The sequence below is a fragment of the Paralichthys olivaceus genome, chromosome 6, assembly GCF_024713975.1.
Source record: "Paralichthys olivaceus isolate ysfri-2021 chromosome 6, ASM2471397v2, whole genome shotgun sequence".
NCBI classification, from domain to species: Eukaryota; Metazoa; Chordata; class Actinopteri; order Pleuronectiformes; family Paralichthyidae; genus Paralichthys; species Paralichthys olivaceus.
The window spans coordinates 9,523,770-9,549,042 of record NC_091098.1 but is presented as its reverse complement, the minus strand read 5'-3'; the positions used below and the strand labels follow the sequence as shown (position 1 = coordinate 9,549,042).

The window sequence follows — 25,273 nt, the reverse complement described above, 5'->3', positions numbered from 1 at the left end:
TTGTTTTCCATGTGACTGAGCTTAATTTCTCGTGGTGTTATTAGAGACCTTGTGTTCCCGTTACGTAGTGAAAGCTGTTGCCATCACAACAACACCGGATCACTGCAGCTCCGAGAGTCCACAGAGATTTACGCTGTGCAGCTTTAAAAGCAAATGACAACAATGAATTGAAAGCTGGTGTGATCTGCGCCGAAATGGTAGAGATAGAGTGATGGTTGTCATAAAGTCATAGTAAAATGATTCTGACTAAGCAGCTGATGGTCACTTTTCCTTTCAGACGTTGAAGAAGGGAGGTGGTCAGCAGGAGGGGCAAAAGGAAAAGGAGGAGATCCACTCTCTTCAGGAGCAGCTGGCTGCCTTGAAAGAGATCACAGTAGGTGGAGTTGCCATCATACTGCCATTACATCACCTCTCGTAATGGCTGCTAATTTGTATTTATTGCTCCACACAGACCCGAGTCTTGGGAGTTCCACCATTTCTCAAAAACGTCTTTGTCTGAAGTCACTGTTTAAAGTTTTTTAGAGTTTTCCTTTTGTGACAGCATCTCTGTTTGGAGCTTTGTTCCCATAACGTCTCTGTTTGCTTGTGAAGGAGAGAGGCAATGAAGGGACCAAAGGACAAAAGGCCAAGAAGGAAATCCCTAGAGTTGAGAAAGAGTCCCAAAAAGCTGCCAAAGCAAGTATGTGTACATTTAAATGAAATAAAATAAAGTAGGCAGAAGCACTAATACTTTATATATATACTGTACACCATACTGTCTGGATTGTGTTAAAGCACAAAGGGATATTGTTTCAATAGAGCAATGTGATACAAGCACATTAGCCTTTAATTGTCACCTGTTCAGATGAAAGTCACACTGTTGCAGGTCCTTGTCACAAAATAATTTTCCATTTACAAAAACAGACAAGAAACCTCGCAGCATCTGCTTCTGTTGTCAACTCACCAAGCCACAGAATGCTCCAAGATTTTGTTCATGCATGTTAATACCAGACACAATTAAATCGTAGGCATGGGTTGAGCTGTGCCTTTTTCTTTTTCCAGCTGCCAGTAAAGTGCAACAGAACAAGATAACAGACCAATCAGAAGTCCAACAATCTACTAACTATCTGGACAAGTAAGTAACACAATGGAGACTTTAAAAATATATGGTTCTCTGGGCTTTAGCATATTATCCCAGTCAAATTTTAGTGTTTACATTGTAATTTTCGCATTGTCTGCTCGTTCTCCAGTGTTATTTTAATTGAGATCTGATTCGATGTGATCTGTTTCAGCTTGTGTATATTCTGTGGTAAAAAGGACAAGTCATTCACAGAAGATGGATTGGACCTTCATTACTGGAAACACTGTCCTATGCTGCAACGCTGCAGTGAATGTAGACAGGTAGACTTACATTTGCAGAAGGTTTATCACGTTTTGTAATCCTCTTGAACAAAATGGGTTTAACCACCACCACCTCAGTAATAAAGCATGAAGACATTGTGTGTATCTCTGCTGTGCGTTCACAGGTAGTGGAGATAGCCAGCCTCATAGAGCACCTACTGGGTGAATGTGAAAGCAATTCCAAGTTCAGCCAATGTCCGCGCTGCTCTGAGGCCGTGGCTTCTGAAGATTTAACTCGACACGTCCAGGGTCCTTCCTGCAACCGTGAGTTCTGTCATTGTTTTATCAGTGTGAAGGATTTAGTTGGTCTAATGGTGAGCTTGCAGATTGCAACCAACTGACTACCCCTGCCCGCACCCGTTCCTTTCCAAGCTATTATGAAAACCATATGGTGGCCTTCAGGTAACATAAGAACGCGAAAGGTCGTCTCTCGAGCCACTGTTTGGTTTGTCTGTTCTGGGTTACTGTAGAAACATGGCGGTGCAACATAGCAGCCTCCTTGGAAGAGTACCCTTGACGAAGATATAAAGCGCTCATTCTAAATTTGTGAAAATACTAGGATTCTTAACAATAAAAAGGACGCACTTAAGAATTGCAGTTTAGTCTTCATTCAGGTCAAGTGTCCGAGTAAGACATGTCCATGTGACAGATGTGACAGCCACAATGCAAAATTTCATGTCCCCGAAGCTGTAGCAAATGGAATTTAGCCATAATTTTTTTTTATTATTTACACACACACACAAAAACACGATGAAACAACAGAAGATATGCTCTACATTCATTCAAGTACTTTTCCAAGGTGTTGGTTTCAGCAGAGTTTGGGTAAAATGCTAAAACCTGTTACCACTATTTAGTGTCTGAAAGGTGAGGTCAGCTTCTCTTCCAGCATCTGCTGTTTGTTTTTAATCAGAGAAATGGCCATTTAATGTTGATGTTCCCACTAACCTGAGGGTGAAGCTCACTTCATCAGTGCTATTTGTTTTGAGAACCAGCTGCTTTGAATATTTTTACAATACAAGGTTTACACTACATCAGCCATATGTTTCCATAAATAATTAACAGCTGCAATGAGCCTTTTGTTTTACCAAAACTTCAAGTCTGTCTCCGCTCTCTTGATAAGTTTGATTATTAGTATTTAGAAATGTGAATTGTAAGTCTAGATAGATAGTTTACCATTCTCCCATTTAAACTGTGGGTGGTATGGTTTCATCATTATCTCTAGAGTCTTAAGGGGACCTTTGCTGTAATTGTATAATGAGCTGCTTAAAGGTTTCATGTTTCTGTTTCAGCTCCCATCTCCGGTAAAGGCTCCAACCACTGTCCTTTGTGTCACAGCAACTTCATGCCTGGGGAGGAGGTAAGACGTATAGGACACATATAGGAGATCCAGATGTAACAGTTTTGTCAACATCATCTGAGTTACTGTTGTGTAACTATGGCTGGATTTCGGAAAATAAGGGTTCCCTCAACTTAACTCTAAACTGATGGTATGCTACATAAGCAACTAGAAGGGCACTCAGTAGAGCACATACAGTACCTCCACCAAGGCACAACAGTCCCTTTGTGAAACCACATTTAAATTCACTATATCCAGTTGTTTATGTGGATCTGCACCACATTTGTTTGTCTGAGAAATCAAGGAAAATGAAGAAAAATGTCCTATATCTAGCTATTTGAAAGAAAGTTAAAATTTGCAGATTTGCTGCCTGATCCTGACACCAAAATGGTTTTCCTTGGGTCATGCCCTATCCGTCCACAATATTTCAAATTGGTTGGGTTGTTTTTGTGTAATCCTGCTAACTATCAAACAAGCCAACAAACAACAACATGATCTCCATGGCGGAGGTAAAAAAATTTTTTTTTTAGTATAATCAACTTTGAGGTACAGGTATGTGAAACTGCTTTTTATTTAGTGGTTGTTCTGTTTTGTGTGAGAAAGGTTTAGTTGCTTCCCAGGTAATAAAATAGTCAAATTAATGAGAAAAAAAAAAGCTGGATGTGCTCAAGGTGAAGTTCGATAAAAGGTTTCACTGACTTTGTGATTGAATTTCACTCAGTGTGCTTTTCTATTTCCCCTCTTTTATATCAACACAGGCACTAGAAAGCCTCTAATATGAGGCCTGAGCAGCAAACAGGTGTTGAGGTAAAACACCACCATTGTTGGCCTTTTAAAGACTTCAAAAGAGGGAGAAGCCTTTCTTCTTACTGGGCTGTTTCATTTGTCTCACGATCAAGTAGATGCCATCGCATTCTCCACATTCCTATAGAACTCAGCAGCGTGGCTCCGGAAGTTAAAAATCCCATTCATTTACTGAAGAGATTTTCACTATCAGTCATAATATTGTAACCACTATATACATAAATAAAAGATACAAACTGCAATGTATTGCAACACTTTATCAATTACAAGGTTAGATTCAACAAGACGAACACTGGAAGGTGTATGGAAAGGGATCATTCGCAATGGTTTCTGGGAGGTGTAGTTCCTTCACTCTCGAAATAATTATGACCACAGTCCGGCACCTTTGCCTTTTTTCTGTCTTCCAATATTTTTTTTGCTCTGAATCAAATTTTTTATGGTCTCGCCTGTCGACCTGGTTTCATGTTAAAAATCTTTTTGATACGGAAAATTAATGGGAATTTTACTTCTGGAACCAGAGCCGATTTAAAAGTAAGCGGTCTCTGTTACCCTCTGTTTGTTTAAACTGAGGAATAAAGATAATAATATTCCAATTTTCTTTTGACACAAATAATAAACACTGGACAAAAACAAATCACTCTCTTGTTGTCAAAGGTTCTTTTATTTCCAGCAGTAGAAGCAGTTTTCCTCAGACCTGTAACAGGTCAGACAAGGTTGCAGATAAAGATTTTCTGCTGTTGGTCGTTTTATTCTTCAACAGGTTGAACTTATGAATGAGGAAATGCCATCATGGTGGGTAACCCCAAAATGTCACTTTCATGTTTTATATTATACATGTATACATACAATCTAACCACAGAGACAATCGTTTATTCTTGTCCTGCATACTTTACCCATGCTCATATTTCAGCTCTCCTGAGGCCGCTCATCCATCACTAATCCTTTGTGTCTGTCCACTTTTGTGTGACTGAGAATTGTAAAATGGATGTGGACTGCACCGCTAAAAGATGTAACAACCGTGTCTCCTCTCATTTGTCTTTTCCTCTGTGTCTGTCATTGCGGAGTCTAATGAATCATGCAACTCATCTTTAGAGGAGCTACTCTTCCTACTGGTACCTCAGATTGGAACTTTATTGTTGCTTGATAGGCTGTGTGTTGCCTCTGATGTTGAGGGTGTAAGTAAGTGTGCTGGTAAAGTTTGATAATGTCAGTCCTGTTTTCTGATTTGCCGGATTTGAAAGAAAACAACTTGATAGAAGAAAAGATAGTAGTCACAAAGTAACAATCATTCTCTCAAGCTAAGTTCAGACTACACGTCTTTCAAGGTCGTGAAGTAGCTCTAACACTCTGTATATTTTGCTTGTGAGAAATCTATTCGCAGTAGTTGAGCCTCTTGAGTTCGCACATAACAATTGGCGACTGAATCAGGTAGTGTGAACCTGGTATACATGTTTGACTTGCAAACAGTTCATGAGAAGAAGTATTAATTCAAGTGGTGACAGCAGACCTCTTGGAAAAACATACAAATGCAGAAGGATGACAAGAAGTAGGGGCCTATCTTTACCAGCAGACATTCTGACGTACAGCAGTAACAGAGAAGGTGCACCTGACTTACACAAGACTGAATCTAACCGGGTTCAAGCACAAGATAATTATCTCTTGTGAGACACTGCCACTGTGCTAATCATAGACATACAAAGGAAATCATTGATAATTAAACATTTAGTGGTTTCCTTTTCAGCCACTTACCCCTGATGTGTACATGTACATGTACATGTCAGAGATTAAGAGAGCAAGAAATACTGTAAATTATACTTCATCTGCGCTCTCATTCAGAAACAGAATCACAACATGCAGTCTGTCACCTCACACATCCTTAAAAGTTTAGTGATGAAGAAGAAACTAACGGAAAAGTCACACTCTCGCTGCCAGAGCTCCGAGCGCAGACCCAATGAAAGACAGCAGTGTTAGTGGGAGGGAGGGCGGCCATTCGGGCATTGACTGGGCCTACAGTCACCCGTGGTCGTCCCAGTCGAGAGGGTACCGGCGTGAGCACGGACTCACTGAGCTACTTTTGTCTCTGTTCCAGGCCTGGAAGGCTCACCTCATGGGCAGGGAGGGCTGTAAACAAAACTCACGCAGGACTGCGGTGTCCCAGAGAACCCAGCCAGCACAAGGTAAAGCATTCATACGCCCCCCGCTCACACCTACATCCCCAATGCTGAGTGCGAGAGCTATAGAAAGTGCCTATGCTTGTTGGTGAAATTTTGTGTCGCTGCTTTTCCACTATGGCTTCCTGCCTCACAGCAGAGGAGGAGTTGTACAATGATGGTGCCAGATTAAGTGGGCGTTCGTGTTTCCATTTTTAGTGATATTTCACAGAATGTTAATAACTTTCTCAACAAAATATCACAGTAACTGTTCAAAATGATCACATATATACAAAATACTCGGAAACCAATGCTGACAACGTTTAAGTCATAATTCTAAGATTTTATGATATGACACGATTGACTGTTTTCAGGAACAGTGTATTCACGTTATGTAATTACCTCTGTATATAGCAGCTTTCATTGTAACTGGAAGACTCTTGTCTTTATAATATAATCCGTCTGCTGAAGTGCACAGATAGCTATGCATACACACGTGCTAGCAGGAGACAAAAGCTGTTCCATGTGCACTTCAGCTGTCTCAGATAAGAAGGCTTGGCCTGATGAATCCTGGCAGTACATAGTGTGATTGTCTGACTGTCTTAATCAGACATAGGCAGAGTACTGCCCCCGGGCACACCAACCACTATGACAGCGTTGCAGCCAAATCCAATACAATGGAAGAAACTGGTTACCACTTCTTCAAACATAAAACAACAACAACAAAACATGAAATGCCTCCAGATGTTTGGATGACGCCAGAGGAGCAGTGTGGAACACAACGCTGTTTAACCCCTGTGTTTTGTGGACTCCAACACTACACCCACAACTCTATGAGCATAGTGGTGATTAGATAACGAGTGAATCTTTTCTGTGAAATATCCCTTTAAGGATCATAACTGTGAGTGAATGTGACAATAGGCACATCACAGATGGGGATACTTAAACAGAAACTATCAAAATCTGAATTAACCATCATCTCTCCGGAGCTTCACTTAAATGCTACTGCTAACATATTAGATACTAAAGGTTTGGTACTCAAATGGGCCACTTGCAACATTTCAACAGTTACAGTTAGAGGAGGGTTGGATTAAGGTTGACTGAGTCATCAAGTCCAAAAAACTCAATAACTGTGGCCATGTAAGCCCTTACATTTTATTGTGATGACCAGGTGCACACAGTGATATAAATGTGAGCTTGCTTTGACATTTTTCACTTTGGTCATGGTTCAAGTGTTTTACCACCCTTCTCAACGGCCAGTTTCTCTCTCTTCTTATCCTTAAGGGCACATTTTCATTCAACCTTCCTCTTTCCTTTTCTTGGCTGGTTTTACACTCACCACCACTTTACAAACGACTTTTGTTGTCAGACAAAATGTGGCTACGAGCCTGAAAGATGACCAGTGAGATGACTTCGTTGCAGGATGCGATAAAACCGTATTTCTGTCTGGATGGGGAATAGAGTGGGTCTGTTGTGTTTCTAAAGGGACAATGGCTCTGCAGTGAAGGTGTTTACTTATCGGTATTTCCCCCAGGAATGGTTAACTAAAGGATGATCCACATAGAAGGGAAAATTATGTCTGAAAGGTTAATAATTATTCAATAAGATTTAATTAAATTGATAAATCTTTGCAAATAATAAATAAAAATCATACTTGAATATAAATGGAGTATTGAACAAAGAATCCTGATCTGTTTACTGTTCCGTCTGTGATTCTGACGGTTTCCTGATTCTACTCACAGGCTGACAGAACCCACTCATTATCTTACTGTACTGCATATTTCAGTGAGCTCTGTGATAGAGTGACTGACCTCACAGTACATGATCTCTGAGTGTGCTGCTGCAATCTCCTCATGTCGTGAAAGCTGCATGTTTATAGTCACAGCACAGATAATTCAGACTGTTTTGTTCGATGGTGAACAGTGTGTCAGGACACAGGGGTTCTTCAGTGTTCTTGTAAAGGTTTAATGGATGTGTGTGTGTGTGTGTGTGTGTGTGTACAGGCAGGGCTGTCGGTGGAGCCAAGCTGAAGCAGTCCTGGTCGGTCGGGGCCAGAGGCAGACCTATTGGCAGAGGCAGTCGGATCCCAGCCCTGGCTTCTCTGGCCAGAGGACATTCGCAAGGGAAGCAGTGAAGCTGGTTCCACAACAGCACCTCTGGGGACATCCCAGCATCTCCACCCCACTTCCATGCTGTTCTGTTCCCATGTTCCTGAAGCACTTTGAGAAAAGATATAGAATGGATTTCAAATGTATTCACTGACATATGCAATAAGATTTTAAAGGCCAAGCCAGGCTTTTGTTTGAAGCCATCAATATGCTTTAACTTTTTAAGTCTACCAAAAAAAGGAGTACATCTGTTTTATCAGCTAATGTTCAGACTGGCATTACAACATGGTATTGCTTTCACTTATTTAGACACATGTACTCTTTCTAAATTCTCATCTTGTATTAGTCAGTGACAGAGAATCCACACAGAGAAGACATGACTGGAAACTTTCATCGTCAAATCTGTCGTGTTTAGTAAATGTGCTGACATCACTGTACCACCATGTCCCCCTGTAACAGTATGTGGGTGTGTAGTTACCAAAACACGACCAGTAGCATCTCCTCATTACACCAGTCTGTTTGGTAAATATTCACCTCTTTCAAGCTCCACACCCTCATTTCACAGAACAGGCTTCTGCTTATAAACACGTTGTCTCCGAGCTGAGATCATCTCATTGACGCCACCGTGACTTCATCAGGGTTACTTTCTCAGTCTCAAGACGGAGACACCCAAGACATTTGTTTTCACCAGCTTGCAAACCATCATGTTTTCCTATTTACAGCTGGATACAGGCAGTTAAATGTTGTTTTGAATGTGAACTTTTTATTGCATGGTAAACAAGGTACTTATCATCAATAGTGGTGTCTGAGCATGTTGGTCAAAAATCTCCAGTCCAATCCAGGATTTAAAGAAAACTAAAATTTATGTTCATGATCACTGTTGTACAATCTTTCCCAAGCTTTTAAGTTGGTTATTCAGTGATGATGTCATCAATCATTGAATCTCAGCCACAGACGATGACGCTGTCTGATGCGTAGAATCGCTCCTCTGCTTGTTGAAGGGTTAGTGAGAGGAGAGGAGGAACGAGGTTCAGTTACAAGCACGAGACTGAGACATTCTAGCAGACAGTGCTTTGGTCCTAAAGCCATTGTAGACGTGGTGTAGCTTTACCGTCAACTTAACATTTTCATATCTGTTTACATTTTTCTTTTTGAGTCATTTCATCCAGGAACAAAGCAGCACTTTGCCAAAGGGACGGTTCTTAAAAGCAGTTTAGATGTAATCTATTCTTCCTCATAATGCCTGTACTGGCAATCCTGAGAAGATGGCAGGTTTCTGTGCTTTACTACTATTTACTAGTGAGACACAGAGTAGACCTTTGCAACATTTTTAAAAAGATGGAGATAAATGTCAGATTTAAAGCAGCATGTATATACACAGAACTGTGATCATGTTGATTGTAATGTGTCTGTGGTTCATCAACAGTTCACGCAGAAATAACAAACGTCTGTGGGTCTCTGAACTAACGGAAACATCCTTTAAAAATAGTTTGAGGGAAGGTCAGATTTTTTCATACATGATACGAGAATGTAAAATTCTTTGTTAATGTTCATTATAGCATCAACTGTTGTATTACTTCACAAACAACTCAAATATTCTAATATAGCTGATAGTATATATTTGGTCTCTAATTTGCCAATCAATTATATTGGCTCTAACGTGCTTCTGTATTATAGTCTGTTGCAACAGTGGATACTGATAATGTTTTCTGAATACATTTAGGAATTAAATGACTATTTTTCTGCAAATGTGAGTGTATTTGTTTAAATAAAGCATCATAAAGCTGCACTGCAGATGTGATTTCACACGACTGAAGGTTTCTGTCACTATTTCTACCAAAGTGTTAAAATGATTTGAGATGAAGCTCTGTCAGCCATTAGAAATCTGGAAACACCCTCTGATACACAAAGAATATACAAACACCCTCTTGTTGAAGTAATATCCACTCGTCTGAGGTGATGTCATTTCCCGGTGATATGTTGTTCTCCAGCTGTTGGCCACTAATCACACACTCATTCATTCTGTATTTATACATTTGACAGAGAGATTTATTTACACTATCATATAGAAATCCACAGTTTTACAGACCAGTTTCTTTGGGGTTTTCTTTTGGCCTGAAAATCAAACGCAAGTGAATCAACACTTGACAAATAACAGGTGACATAAAACAATATATTAAGTTAAATTCAGATCATTTCGATTTTTTACAATTTCAATACCCTGCAAGATAATCACTCAGCTAAGAATGCGCTTGTTTGAACCATTGTGAGTCCCAGTAGTTCATGTTACACATCCTGAAATCTCAATATAACAATAAACTCAAGTGTTTCTCTTGAGTCAGGACTTTCTGTGAGGACACTGGATGTCAGGTTTAAGACACTGGAGCCAGGAGACTCCACTTTGAGATGGCACAGAGAATCAGAAACCTGCCTGTACTGTTCGGACACTGTGTGGTAGTGGTTTCACAACATGGAAAATCCCAGTAGCAAGACATGGAGTGGTAGAGAGGAAATCCATCCTGCACCACCACTCTATTCATTTTATACTGATGCAGTTGTTTGCCTGGTGACAACCCCCAATTCCATTCATTGAAATGTGAAAGGATCATCATGTGTGAAGACCACATGATGCAACATATATGGAACAAATTCAGTTCAGCTTTGGTCATTGTCTATGCTTGATTTAACCTGACAATCATACGGAGGTCCTTTGCGCGCACACCAGGTCCTCATTGTGCACCACGCTCCACATCTTGAGCAGATCCACTGCGCTCAGTTTGTGCACCACTATGAGGTTTTTGTAAAAGCAGGGCTCGGTGTTCATGGGGCTCACCCTGCGCCGGGTGATGCCGAAGGTCCTGAAGCCCGGGTGCATCTGCGGCGCCAAGCGGAGCTTCTGCAGGCACATGCCCAAAAACACATCATCGATGGGGTACAACTCCTGGCTCTCCGAGACCACGAAGAGCCTCCTGGCCAGCGCGGAGGACATCAGGAACCCCCCGCCGCCCACATAAGGCGGGTACGGCTTGTCGTACAGCTCTTTGGGGATGTAGTACTTGCTCTGCCTGTTCCGGATGGGGATCGCCTTGGAGATGGTGTCCCCGACGAACAGGTCGGCTTCTTTGCGCTCATCCACCCTGAAGGCGATCAGCTCCAGCAGGTTGTGCGTGTTCACAAAGACATCATCATCCCCCTTGAATATGAACTGGACGTCGGAGCAGTAGATTCCGAACCATTTGAGGAAGTTGACCTCCTTCAGGGTCAGGTTGAAGAAGGTGTCCATGAAATCCCACTGCAGGATGTCCCCGTAGATCCGGTCCTCGTACTCGATCAGTTTCTGGAGATTCTTGGTGTCCTTGCCGGTCGTCGGACTCCCCAAAAGAAACAAAGTTTTGATTCTCTTCCCGTCGATGGTGTGCTCCCCTCCCCAGGTTTTACGCACGGCCTCTCGCCGGTCGTGCTGCTCGATTACAGACTTGACCACCATGAGGAGGTGCACGTCTCCGTCCGCGCATTTCTCCGGATGGTTGATGAGCATGGGGAAGTACCTGCAGTGTCTGTGCAGCACAAACTGGTGGAATCTAGAGTCCAGGCGCCGGAACCAGTCCTGGTTCTTCACGGACGCGTTCTCGCTGCAGTTGAGAACCTGCGCGTCCCAGGACGCAGGGGTCCCGTTTGAAACCCGCGGCGCGTCCAGCTCCTTGTGGAGCACCGGGGAGTCCGAGCTCCCCACAGCCCGTTTCACGTCTCCCTTCTTGAATGAGAAGCAACCGGGTCCGCACCAATCTGCGTCCCTTGTGTGTTTAACCCCCAGTCCGTCCTTCTCCGCCAGCTTCAGCCTGTGGATCATCAGAAAAGACGCAAAGACCAGAGAGAGGCTCAGCAGCGGCTTCAGCAGACCGAGTCGCTTCCTCCGGAAAAGGTGATCCATGGCTGTCAGCGCTGCGCCCCGCAGAGACCTTCACAAGCTGGACCCGTCATAGTGTTTCTCAGCAGCGTGTCCGAGGGTAGTCCACCACCGCCGCTGTCCCTTCTCAGGTGGACACCGCAGGCTAGGTGAGAGCGCTGACAGTGGAGTGGCCCCGGGGCCCCTGCTGCACATGTCCCCGCTCCGTAAAGTCACACATCACCTCTCCTCCTGGTGCGTGTTTCTGTTTGACTGACTGAAGAGAGCTGCAGGACAGACCCACGTCTTTCTCACTCCCCCCCACTGCCACATATCTCCTCCCCCATCATCAGTACACTCATCTGCATTTAGCATAGACCTTTCTTTCTGTCTTCTTTCTTTATTTCTTTAAAACAATACAAAAACTATATATGTCTTTCTTTCTTAAAAAACGATACAAATTATGTATGCCCTTTCTTTCTTTCTTTCTTTCTTTCTTTCTTTAAACAACACAATAAAAACTATAGTATTCTTTAATTCTTTCTTTCTTTCTCACAATATCAGCCTAGGCCAAAGATAATATAATAGATATGATAATAATCATAGTCTATTAGGCTACAAATACAATTCAATACAAATGAAACAATGATACAATGAAATAATTCACATTTATTAGAACTTTCTAATACTACCACTACTATAGACAAAATCCAATACAACACAAAGCATGATACATATTGCCATTCACCAAAACTAGTGAATAAGAGCACATGTCTTCACGCTTCAACATTTTGGAAAACAAGTTATATTCATTTTCAGATGAAAAAAATGTAACTGTCTATTTTTTAAATGTATATATTTATGGAATATATAGAATTTGACCGAAGAATAGAATCAATCAATAACTAATAATCATAGATATTTGCTGTGATTTCATGAGATGAAACCATCATTAGGAACTACAGGAACACATATCCTAAAAGAATAGGGCCGTACACAAAGGGAACGTATGTTGGTGTTATTTAGAAAATGAACAATTGTAACTGCTCATATGATTAACCATGGGGTGTATGTTCGGACCCATTGTTAGATCACTGATCACTTGGTTCCATATTCTGCCCCCAGGTCACACAGGTCACCCACACAACAACTTCTTTCAAGCTTTAGTCTCCTGTTCAGTCCAACTGTCTAATCCCAAATTAAACCTAATTTAAACTGCTTCCTTTTTAACCGTACTTTGATTTCACCCTGATTATGTCTTATGATTCTGTTAATATCATTATTTGATTTCCAGTTCATCTTCTTATTATCTCTTTTATAGATTTAGATGATATCACTGCACTCCATATCCTTTCTTTTAATCTCTACTTTGCTCTAATTATAAAGCACTTTGGATCAGCCCCTTTTGTTTTTAACATTCTATAGAAATAAATCTGACTTGAGTGGACTGCAGTGTTGGAACAGGCCTTCTACCACCAGTTTGTAAACCATATACGATTCTCAAATTACTATATATTTGAACTAGTAGTGTTGTTTTTTCTCAGCCGTATTTGTAAATAGCCTGTTTATATGTAACAGGACAATGTCAAACATGTTGTTCATATGGGCGGCATTGTAAAAGGCACTCAGCGCCATCTTGTGGATATTTCTTGTAATTACATTTGGCTATCGCCCTCTTGCTCAACTGTTCTGTCAACTCACACAACTTAGTTAAACCTAAACCACAAATTTACATCGATCTAACCATGGACCTGTCAATCGCTGCGTGTGACTGGAGCAACAGAACAAGTCATCAGAGAAAATGAAAAAGATGAGTGCCCCTTAAAATACTGTTATAATGTTGGTTGGTAACAGTTGTTAGTGGATATTGTCACTGTTATAATGTTGGTTGGTAACAGTTGTTAGTGGATATTGTTTGTCACTGTTATAATGTTGGTTGGTAACAGTTGTTAGTGATATTGTTTGTCACTGTTATAATAGTGAATGAGTGGTGAGTGGTATCCTAATTCCTAGGGGAGATAACTACCCCCTGTGGCTTCTTGTTTGGAGGAAACCCTTCATATTAAGTGTTAGGGCCTTTTTTTTAATCTCCAGTCCATGGTCAGGACAAAGGGAGAGGACCTGGGACAGGGCCCACAGCAGAGTTTAAGGTGGAGGAGTGTGAACACTTTGACCCTGAACTGAACCTCAGCAGCAGGAAACACGACACACAGCGAGGCGGCTCCACACACACACACACACACACACACACACACACACACACACACACACACACACACACACACACACACACACACACATTTAGAGGTAGCTGCGCCACACAGCCGTGTAGCGTTAGCTAAACACAGCTGCTAGTTTACGCTAATACCGATCGAGGAGCTGGACCCTTTCATATCGAGTCGGTAGACGAACAGAAGGAAAACACTGGCGGACGATGCACGAGGTGAGTGTTAAGCCGAGCTAACTGAGACGCTGCTAATAAATGAGTTGCTGTTAGCTTGTTGCTATCTCGTTCGCTTCTTAGCTTGTCTTTAGTTGACGTGTGAGTTGATTATCGGACAGTTTAGCTAGCTCCATTGAGATAACAGCTTTGAGTCGTTGTGTCCACTCACACAGTTGGAGGCTAATTGTCGCTCCACGTGACTCCTGCTTATTTATGCTTCATATGCCTCTCAGCGCCATGACGTAGGTGACGAGACTTTGTAGGGAATTCGGTTTTTAAACGCTCAGCCACCGTGCGGGACACATGGCATTCTCTAAATAAATTAAGTGCTAACTATATTTTGTTAACTTCAATTCGGCTGAACACGAGAACGCCTGAGAGGGTTAAATGAAACGTACGAAGGGACTGAAGCCCAGTGTTTAATGGAGGTTCTGAGTCATGGCTGATGAGTAAAAATGCCAACTTTGTGGTAGGAGTTTGGTCAGCAGATTGTAAGGGCGTTGTTGGAAGAGGAAAAAATCATGGATGGGATTAAATGCATTATTGTTGTTGTCTCATTATTATTACTAATAATAATAATCATATATTCAGTGTGTCCGTTTAAAGTTTCTGTCCAAGGCAATGAATGGAAGCAGTTGTTTCTGGTTGACAGGTTCATGTATGTGGATGATATGACCAACAATTATAACAAGATACAAATGTTCAGATCAGCCCACATTGAGAATTATCACGATCGATGTCACATTATTATTTCTGTTAAGTTTAAAGACCAATTGTTGCTCCTGAGTGTTTGAAACTCAAGACATTCTACAAATCTGAGGTAGATCAACAATGAGTGAATCCTCCTCACTGTGTCACAAGATGTATAGTCATTATATCGATATAGATTTTTTAGAACAAGATGGTGAATATCCCTTGATGTGAAGTTGCCAAACACCAGCAGATATCAGGGATCACCTGCAGATATTAGTGACCAGCAGCGTTTGTCAGGGACATATCTTCTGTTGTGCTCCTTAGTGTCATCGGGTGTTTTGGTCTTTTAATCACAAGACCCTTCTGCTAATGAAGGCCCACCACAGCCTGAAAACAACATTTCAAACACATTGGAAACATTTAAAAAAATAACACTTGATTATGTTACTGACAGGGAAACCTGACCATGAAGAACACTCCTTGATGTTGGAATTGTATGTGTGAAGGTTTGCATGCGAACGTCCATGTGTTCAGTCATGCTCCACAGCATGTCGCTCACTGGGCCACCATGACTTCAGGCAGCAATGAATCACTGCTTCATCTTTATCCGATATTTCTCTTCTCCAAAAGTGAAGATTTATACGTCCCTTCACTTCTTCGACGTATTTTCCTGGGAACATCTTAGCTGACTAAAGCCATGCGTGACATCACTAATATGCTAAACTCAAACTACATGACAATGATTACCTGAGGCAGCCACTTTAGGTATGTGTTTGCCAGAGTTGGTACACAGCAGTAAAATTTTTCCAACATGTTGATGCTCTTAAAGCTGGATCACAGAACCAGAATGAGCAGTAAATGGCAGTTAACGCTCTCTTTAACAGGCCTGTGTGGAAAGTGATATCAGTCCATCGAAATGCCTCCCTTCATTATATACAGTTGTTTTCATGAAGTGGTTGATGTGAGCATTGCTTCTTTGGATTAAAACAAACCACATTATGTTGCTTTGCAGATGCCGGGTCAACATGGCAGCTTGAAGTCCAGAAAGAGGAAGAGCAGCTCTGAGGTCAAAAGCTCCAGAAAGGTTTGTGTCACATAGTTACAGGTGTACAGGAGCGAACAGCCTTTACAAAGAGCAAGTGAAGACAGCAGTCATGTGCTGCGGATTCTAAGTCAGCATATCTCGAGTTAAATTATGTCTGTATAATAAAAATCTGATGTCTTTTCCTGAACGGGATCGTTCTAACTTGCTTTACTTAGCAACTGCATTTGAGAGGAGGGGCTCTATGTGAGAACACTTGTCCAAGTCAGTCGCTCAGGAAAGTTTTTCCAGAACTTTACCGTCCAGCGCCCTTGTAAAATTAAAACATTCGCCATGAGCCAGTGGACGTGTTTATGTTTCCAACATGAGATGGACACAAAACTAATAAAACAAACAAAAAGAATACAAATATTCAGGATGAAAAGAGGAGCCATACATGAAAAAGATGTATATGAAGGTGTCAACTTAGAAAGACAAGGAGATTCAGCACATGTAAGCAGCAGAATTAATACATCATATCCTGCCTCCTGCATGCTTTACTTGCTTTACTCAGGCCTTAACATTCAGGACATTTTCCTGTTGACATGAAGACGTTTGACCCAGAAGACCTCCTGCTCCGTTCTTCATATGTGAAGGACATTTTCCAGAGTTCATGTCTGAAAATGTCTAGAGTAAAGTACATGGCCTCATCCTATTGCTGGTTTTCATCTTTATGTCACAGGTATCTGCTGCCAGGAGATATATGAAAAGCTCAAAGACACACTCAGCAACAGCGAGCAGTTCATCAGTCAGTGGTGACAGCAAAGCAGCCGCCACTCTGAGTAGTCACTCTCGCATCAGCTGTGAGTGCCACCAGGCCACTAGCAGGAGGAGATGCTCAGCGTCACCAGAGCTCGAGGGACCTGAAGGCAAAGAGAACGAAATGAGGACGGGGCTGGCTTTGGACAGCTGCAGACTGAACAGCACCCAGGAGAAACAGGAGCATGAGGAGATGCATTATGAAGAAACCAGCAAAGACGTCTTCCCAGATGACGACAGCAACCAGATTCTGCCTGTAGAGCAGTTCTTTGGAAACCTGGATATTGTACAGGTGAGGCATTTGTTTACCTCAGTGACTGGGACAACCTGCAGCTGAAATGGAATGTTGCTCGAAATCAGTTTAAGTAGAAGCCTTTCCCACTGACGAGCTGTGTAGAAGTGGCTGTGTCAAAGATACCAACGAGCACTGAGGTCTGTTTTAAATCTTCCACAGTTTGATTCGCTGACATTCAGATATTAGTTAATGCTCAGTCAGATGACGAGATCTGTGTGATATGACCAAAAGCTCCAGAACCAGTGTATAAGATGACCTTGAGATTGTTTTGTCTGTTGCATTAACACTTTACGGCACATTTTAACAAGCAATGTAAATGTCAAGATGATCTGAAATCACCTTTCAAAAAAAACACTACATGTTATCTAACCAATAATCCATTGAATAATTCCAGAAATCTCTGTCTGTCTATTTGTCTTAATGTGGAACACATATCTCGAGGACCATTCATCTTATCGCCAACTGTTTACTACATTCATGCTGTCAATTTTTATAGATTTTTTTATTTGAAATATATGTTTGAAATGTTCATTTTATTCATAACAAGGATTTTAATGTGGACTATTTCCTCTCCATTAAATCTAGTTTGATTTGTGTTTCGTAAATGATGCTGAATTAACTCCAAACTTGACTCTTTTCTACAGGACTTTCCTGAAGGATCGTCAGCCACTTCTGCCTCTGTCCAGAGGAAGCACAGGAGACGACATTACTACGCACGAGAGGACAGTGATGAAGAGGAGGTGGACCTCATCAGTACGCAGCAAGATGACACAGGAAGCATTTAGTGATGAGTAACAGCCCTGCTGAATGAAGCGATGTCTGACGAGGGACATTAAACCTCTCAGCACTTAAGAAAAAGACACCAAATGACACTAAATGTGGGAGGATTCATCCCCAGCCTGCCTCTGTCACCGTGCTGAAGTGATGCGCAACAGCTCAAAAAGTCACAGAACCAGTAATGACTCCAAAAGTTTCAAAGCACTAATGGTAAATTTGGAAATGTCCGTCCACACGCACAAGAAATGCCAAGTTTTTCTAACCAGAACATTTGGGCCGATTCCTGAACATTGAATTAACAGCACAACAAAACAGTAGCACTTATTAATAAATTGGTGCTCACACAACCCCTGGTTCAGTCGTATGGGGACTTTATCTGGAGGATGTGTTGACATCACTTTATTTATATAAATCTGTCCGCACACTGTCATTTAAGATGATGTTTTTGTTTGAGTTTATCTTTGAGAAACAAAATATTGCGCTGAATTTAAAAAAAACGAATTTCTTCACAAATCTTAAAATGACAAGGTTTAAAATAAAAAATGCAGATGTTACATTCTGCTAAAAGCAGCACAAGGAAAGAGTTCAGACTGTATGTATGTGATGAGGAAAGAAGGAACACGCAAAAGTACAGTTTCAAAATTATATCATTTAATATCATAAATTCACTTTTGACGTTGAAGTCAGTACTTTTCTGCAGAAAGCTCATTATTCACCAAGTGTCTCATGATCCTCCTTAATTCATCATGTGCTCAGTTATTTGTGGCAGCTTATTAACACAATGCACCCGTCTGTATAAATGCATATCAATGCAGCTAATTTAAACTGACATCGTTTCTGTTTGGTTCATATTTGCAAAAATAACAATTACATATGAAATGTTTAAAAAAATATGATTTTAAATGTTTGAGGTTTCTGATACAAAAGTTGTCAGTTTTGTATCATTACTGAAACTGCACCTTGAAACTGCCATGTAGTCCTTTAAATTAGAGGTTTATAGTAAATGCAAGAGTTGTCTGTTATAAATTTTGTATATAGCTGATTGTTCTGACTGCCCAAGAAAATGTATATATATTTTTACAGCCCTATTTATGCAAAATGCTTTTCATATTCTTCTATGCAACCTTTTTGACTTAGCGAATGCCTTGTACAGTAGAGTGTGGATACCCCAATGGGTTCTGACAAAACCTTTGAAATGATGTTTGGGTTTTTGGTTGGTTCACGTCGGGCTGTCTTGATTTTTTTAACATCGGGCTCGGGTCAGGTTCAGACAAAACAGGGTCAAGACAGAATATCAGCACTCTACTGTACAGTGAGCTGTCATTGTAATCAGTTCATGCATTGTGCCAACACAAAGATCAAATAAATGTTTTTCATGATTTCAAATGAAGTGTAATTATTGCTCACGTCTAACTAACCTCTGTTAGTCTGTGTTAAAGCTCTGCAGGGTGCACTGGTTCAGAAAGAAGATGATCATGATAGTGAGGTAAAAAAGGTAAAGTCACCTTGTTGTTGATGTGATCCTGCTACATGGACCTAAGAGAATTATTCACAGCACTCATCACAGCTCATCAACATAAATTATAAACAACTTTTTCAGTGTATTTTAAGTTAACGGCCTCTTCTTGCCTTTGGCTCTCAGATTTCTCTTGTCTGTGTTCCTGGCGGCTCTATAAATCTTCTTGGCGTCACACAGCAGGTTGTGAGCTCCTTTCTTGTGGCACACGATGTGAACCAGCTTCAGGTTTTCCCTGGTGAACAGCAGGTGGTAGAAGTAGGTCAGGTTGACGTCGGCGGTCTTGTGATTTTGGAGAGCTTCCAGCAGAGAGGGAATGATCGTCCTCTTCTTCTCTATCCTGGGCAACGGACGAAGGAGGAATGGTAAGTTTGTCCATAAACCAGCCGACATAATGAGAGGAAGCAGCGATTCTGTGCCTGACGACAGGTCATTAACTATCATGGCTGGTTTATGTGTTATTAGAACAGTGATTAGTTTAAACATTAAGTCATTGTGCACATCATGAAATTCACATTATAAAAGCACATTGTGATAACTAAAATCCATTGCCCATACAAATATAACACTTTAAAACATTAAAGATTGTGCATTAAATTCTGTTCTGTATGAAATGTCAGCTGAGCAATGAAAAAGAGAAATTAGTTTCTGTTTTACACTAGTTGAGGAAAATCTTGGCTATCAGTGTATTTTTTAGACTTTAACACATAAAACAATATATTGTGTGTGCATAATGTGACTGAACTATAAATAGATGTTTGCAGCTCAAAATTCACTCCACAGAAATGTGATCGAGTTGGCACAGACTGACTGTTAACCGACAGGTAGAAAAAAAGTCTGAAATCCTAAATGTTCTTAACGCACGAAGCTTAAGTTGCCCTTTTGACTCAGCGCAAAGTGTCCAACCTGTGGTCCAGATTCCACGTGCTGAATATGATCCTGCTCTCTCGGCTGCCGTAGGGATTGATGGAGTGGAGAGACTGACACACGTCCTGGTCAAATGAGCCCTGAGGACGTAACAGAGCGCAGGACATGTAGATATCAGTCCCACACTAAAAGACATATTTTAAGCTAAATAAGCAGGCAACACCACATTTCCACCGTAGCACTGCTGCAAACAGACGCCAAACTAACAATTTGTGATGTCACAAACTTAAGGAACCAATCCTGTCGTGCTGTGATGGTGCGGAGACGAGTTACATTCAAGCCATTTTAAGGCCATGAGGATAATTTCTTTCCTGACAAACATTTTGAATATGTAATTTTTGAGGGAGGAGTTTCCGGGGGGGGTCTAAATCTACAGGAGTGGGAATTTAAAAGATCTTTCAAAATCATTTGGCAGTTTGGTCACATGTTGTTGTTCACTGCATGTTCATCCAGGTCTGGTAAACGTGTGTTTTTATTCCTCTCTTACCTGGCAGGTAAACCACCCCTCCTGAGTGCAGAGGCGATCTGGCTCCTTTCCAGTCCTGTCAAAGTAACAGCCGTTGTATTTCCCTTCTTTCAGCTTTTCTGCCAGACATGTGGATGCTTTCAAGAACTCCGCCCTGTCTTTGGCCTTCTGAATGGTTTTGGTGGCATCATCCACCTAAGGACAGAGACCAAAACAAGCTGTCAGACGTTACGTCAGACCACTGAGGAGGATTCATTGTTCGTGGTCCTACCTCCTTCATGTAACCTCGTATCCTGCTTTCACAGTTAAATTTCATGTAGGCAGACTTTGTCTTGAATCGAGTGTCGACACCTGAAAATCAAACCCAACTCATCAACAAGCTCAAGTGCAGATACATTTGTTGGAAGTGTGTTTCTGTTTGATTGGAGAATTTGTGCAGCACATGCTCATTTATATTTCCCCATGGTTTCATTAGTTGCATCACCTTCCTTCACATTGTACTAACTCAAATATACATGATAAATAACTTTAAGAATAATGTTACCAACACCTCACAGCTGTGAGTCCTACTTGTGATAATATTTGAGTCCTGTCCAAATCTTTTTAGTCGTCACTCAATCCAAGAATTCTTTTTAATATGAGAAGGGTTTTAATGAGACTTTGTGAAGGTTTCAAGTTATCAAATTTCACGTTGGAAGTTAATTCTTTTAAAATCCTACAGTATGTATCACTGTGTTTTTAAGTCACCATTTGATTCAAGAGGGTCTGTATCCAGTAGCCATCCTGGCATTTGTTGGAATATTTCAGCACTGCAATACGACATGAATCATGGACGATTAAAAGCTCCAGAGCAGTAACTGGTCACTGAATACTGTCGTAAACCTCCAGACTCTACTGGCAGACTGACAAGATCAGATAATAACTGGAAGTCGAACGGTGTCATGAAATAAGTTAACAAAGGAAAATAACGACTATCAGGCTTCTTTTTTTTTTTTACTTTATCAGACTTATCTGGACTGTTGACATTTTGTTAAAGTAGCTTAGATACTCCTGCTAGAGGAGATATTATATCTCAATGGGACCTTCCACATTAAATAAAAGATAAATAAAAATACAATAATTAAATGCTTAATAACATTTCTGCACTTCCTCATTTCCCTGATAATATTCTGTTTAGTTTTCATAAGCCTTTATTCAACCTGGCGGGTGCATGTGATTACAGCTGTAAACAGCTTCTTAGTTCTCAAGAGCTAATCTCCAAAGCTGTTGGGTGCAATGTCCAATACACACAAGCGCCTGAGATTTTAGATTTTTATTATTTCTTAGAGCCTTTTGTAATATAGCAAAAAAAAGCTTGTCTTAAATTTGGCAGTCAAAAACATTGGTCTCTTGTGTGTGAGTGTCTACATCTTTTTTTTTATCTTCCTTTCTAATTTTGCACAGTATAGATAGAACTACACAAGGCAACAAATCTAATCCGTTAATTTGTTTTCTCTAAATCTTTTGACAACGTTGTCGTTTGTTCAGAATCTGCTGGTTAAAGTCGATTTGAACAAACGAGTGTTCTTGTTATTAAAACTGAGCGAGTACTGTTGCTGCCGTATCTGAGCGGCAGGGATCACTCACCTTTGAACCACTCTTCATCCTCCTCTCTGCTCTCCAGCTCAGATCTGTCCTTCAGGTTCTGCAGCAGGTCGGTCAGGATTTTACGTCTCTTGGGAGACTGCTCGTCAGACAGGAGGACCTTTGCTGCTTCGATGAGTCCATCTGCGTGTCGGTCTGAGTTCAGTAAATGGCCGATGTCACACACAACTGAAATTAAAAAACCCGGAGGTTATAAGGTCCACAGTTTGTCTGGTCAGGACAACACAGTTTGGGGTTGAAGCATTCGTCTTGATTTTTATGAATTTTCGTAAGGTGTCTTGACAGTGTTGTGATGTTTCACCTACCCCCGCTCCACGTCTGCCCTTTGGAAAGAAGAACAAGTTCAGTGTGGTCAGGGAGAGTCAGGAAAAACTCCTCCGTCACTTTGGTCCCATCAGAATACAAACAAACGTGAGCACCAACCAGTGGCACCTGGAACGTGGAAGAAATTAGAATCAAATAATAACAATGAGTGAGGGTATTTCATGTTACCTCACAGACATATGTTAAGTGTCCTTGGGTCTCTTGAAAGGCGCTATATAAATGCAAGCTGTACTTTACATAATGTGCAGACAATCTGGATGCATGTGAGGACAGTGATGATCTGCATAGCTTGTCTTTGTTAGATTAAATGTTGCCTGTGATGCAGTCTCCTTTGATTAAATGGATATCTTTATCTTACGGACCATATTGGATAAACTCACTATGAAACGTCCTCTTCTAGGAACAGTGAGTTCATTCAGCATGTGCTGGTGGACAGATGATTATTGCTGGGCCATATGACCGAACATTAGGTTTTTTTCCTTTTAAGTTTAAAGACTGATTTCTGTGAAGGTTGTGGTTTTAAAAGGGAGGGAACGTTGACCTGGTGAGGCTTCTTGTGTGTGTGTGTGTGTATGTATATATATGTGTGTGTGTATATGTATGTATGTATGTGTGTGTGTGTATATGTATGTATGTCTGTGTGTGTGTGTATAAAAGTATGTATGTCTCTCTCTCTCTGTGTGTGTGTGTATAAAAGTATGTATATATGTCTCTCTGTGTGTGTATATAAAAGTATGTATGTCTCTCTGTGTGTGTGTGTATATAAAAGTATTTATGTCTGTGTGTGTGTGTGTGTATGTCTCTCTCTCTCTGTGTGTGTGTGTGTGTGTATATAAAAGTATGTATGTCTCTCTCTCTCTGTGTGTGTATGTGTGTATATATAAAAGTATTTATGTCTGTGTGTGTGTGTGTGTGTGTGTGTATAAAAGTATGTATGTCTCTCTCTCTCTGTGTGTGTGTGTGTGTGTGTGTGTGTGTGTGTGTGTGTGTTCCCTCTCTGTTGTTTCCTGCTCTCCTCTCTTTGACCTGCTCTCGTGCTGCTGTAACGTTCAGGTTCCCTCCTGTGTGTGAGTAAAGCTGGGTGTCATCATGTATGCAGAGCACTAAGATGCATTACGATGCTGACCCTGAACTGGACCAACACAAACCAGGCCTGTGTGTTTGTCCTGCAGCTGAAACTCCACCAGAGAAACACACATGCTCCAGCACTGCGAACACGCTGAGTCACTGAGTGGACACGAAACGAAACAACAGTGTTTCCTGTTGTTTGGAATGTCTCTCCTTATCTCACCGAGCAGACACAGGACCGGGCGGTGCGGGTGTTAAAAACAAACGAACTCACCTGTAATGTCTTGCAGGCCTTTTTCATTAGCTCCTTCAGATCTTTGGCTGCAACTCCATACTTTGTGTTTAAACTACAACTCCGTATTTTCACCGGCTTACTTTTCCTGAACAACCCAAACATGTCCCCCGGTCAGTGTTTGTACCTACCGCTCCCTCTTCCTCTTCCTCCTCACGCGGAACACATGCGGCGGTCGTGTGCTACTGCCCTCTAGTGGCTGTCTCCTCTGTTGGCTTGTGTTTCTTTCAGTGTGGATGCTGATGGAGACACAGAATGTGTTTTTACACAGCTACAACTTTCTGCAGCATGATTACATTATGTCGAAACACAACATATTATTTCTGGTCAAAGCTATAAGAGAAAATCCATGCTTCACCATTACTATTTGTGGTTTACAGTTTTTTTCCAGCTATGAGTTTCATGTATGTTGAATCCATCTGTGAAATACTTGTTTAATAGTTATTAAATTGTTTACTGACAAGCTTGAGTTGTTAAGAATGGACAGTTTCACATTTACATTGCAGCCTGTGCTTGTTTTTGTTGTTGTTGTTGAAGCTACAGAGCGGAGAGCACACTCGTCTTCGACTCTGCTCATATTCCCATCCACGGTCTTTGAGTAGCTAACTGAACATATTGTTTCTGTCGCCACCATGAGAAAGGAGATGGTCAGTGACGTTTTGCTGAAAGTCACCCCAGACTGCACCAGTGAACATCCAGGGCTTGGACATTGAGAGATGTGGGGGGTTGTAGGTACCCGAGTGTTCACCTGTACATGAGAGGCCAGACTCCATCATCTGCTGAGGAGACTGAGGACTGGGCAGGGCACTGTTAAGGGCTTTTCATGACACTGTGGTGGCTTCCGTAGTGTTTACATCAGGGTACTGTATCTTGGGAGTGTGGATGCACTGAGAGGGACAAAAAAGACTGAACTAACTGGTTAGCAGAGCCAGCTCGTTTCTGGACTGCCCTTTGGATTTCACTGAGGAAGTGGTTGAGAGGAGGACGTGGGCGAAGTTGAACTCCATCATGGACAACACCTCTCACCTCCTACACAGCACTGTGGAGACCCTCAGCAGCTCTGTCAGCAGCAGCCTGCTGCACCCAGAGTGTAAGAAGGAACACTTCCACAGGTCCTTTATTCCCACAGCAGTCAGACTCTGAACTACTGAATCCACAACATTAAATGAATACTGGCAGTTTTTTTCAACCAATGCATGTGTGGCCTGTGAAAGCCAAATGAAATAGACTAATGGGACTGATTGCAAACACAATCATTTATAGTACTATTTATATTATAGTTAATAGTTCTGTCTCAGGCCCTGAAATAAAACTGTATGTGTAT

The 25,273-nt window shown here is 41.4% G+C and overlaps 4 protein-coding genes across 7 annotated transcripts in view; 2 read left to right on the top strand and 2 right to left on the bottom strand.

Moving 5' to 3' along the window:
• The window catches only part of cep104 (centrosomal protein 104), a 37,760-nt gene extending 28,171 nt beyond the window's left edge, over window positions 1-9,589 (top strand). For 2 of the 3 annotated variants that reach the window (XM_020089039.2, XM_020089040.2), the window contains exons 15-22: window positions 278-373; window positions 592-679; window positions 1,042-1,114; window positions 1,272-1,380; window positions 1,506-1,644; window positions 2,670-2,737; window positions 5,610-5,697; window positions 7,674-9,589. In XM_020089039.2, coding sequence (XP_019944598.1) covers window positions 278-373; window positions 592-679; window positions 1,042-1,114; window positions 1,272-1,380; window positions 1,506-1,644; window positions 2,670-2,737; window positions 5,610-5,697; window positions 7,674-7,804 — 792 coding nt within the window. In that variant the 3' untranslated portion in view covers window positions 7,805-9,589. Of the gene's footprint in view, window positions 1-277; window positions 374-591; window positions 680-1,041; window positions 1,115-1,271; window positions 1,381-1,505; window positions 1,645-2,669; window positions 2,738-3,474; window positions 3,623-5,609; window positions 5,698-7,673 lie in introns of those variants that run through there. The other variant, XM_069526325.1, reaches the window with a different exon arrangement.
• Window positions 9,590-9,805: 216 nt separating this feature from the next.
• On the bottom strand, window positions 9,806-11,936 carry b3gnt7l (UDP-GlcNAc:betaGal beta-1,3-N-acetylglucosaminyltransferase 7, like). Its single transcript, XM_020089050.2, has one exon. It carries the CDS (start codon window positions 11,707-11,709, stop codon window positions 10,474-10,476), a length of 1,236 nt encoding a protein of 411 aa, XP_019944609.2. The 5' UTR covers window positions 11,710-11,936; the 3' UTR covers window positions 9,806-10,473.
• A 1,427-nt stretch (window positions 11,937-13,363) lies between these two features.
• On the top strand, window positions 13,364-19,098 carry c6h1orf174 (chromosome 6 C1orf174 homolog). Its single transcript, XM_020089482.2, has 4 exons — window positions 13,364-14,107; window positions 15,813-15,884; window positions 16,564-16,932; window positions 17,580-19,098. Exons 1-4 carry the CDS (start codon window positions 14,099-14,101, stop codon window positions 17,718-17,720), a joined length of 591 nt encoding a protein of 196 aa, XP_019945041.1. The 5' UTR covers window positions 13,364-14,098; the 3' UTR covers window positions 17,721-19,098.
• On the bottom strand, window positions 18,342-24,119 carry dffb (DNA fragmentation factor, beta polypeptide (caspase-activated DNase)). 2 transcript variants are annotated; one of them, XM_069526327.1, is made up of 7 exons: window positions 23,932-24,119; window positions 22,571-22,697; window positions 22,248-22,400; window positions 20,893-20,972; window positions 20,643-20,816; window positions 20,135-20,235; window positions 18,342-19,568 (listed from the first exon to the last, which is right to left on the bottom strand). In XM_069526327.1, the coding sequence occupies exons 1-7, from the start codon at window positions 24,052-24,054 to the stop codon at window positions 19,319-19,321; spliced, it is 1,008 nt and encodes a 335-aa protein (XP_069382428.1). In that variant the 5' UTR covers window positions 24,055-24,119; the 3' UTR covers window positions 18,342-19,318. The 2 variants fall into 2 exon arrangements, with proteins under 2 accessions (XP_069382428.1, XP_019945040.2); XM_020089481.2 differs by having other exon boundaries at window positions 22,248-22,433; window positions 23,932-24,106.
• Window positions 24,120-25,273: the final 1,154 nt, after the last annotated feature.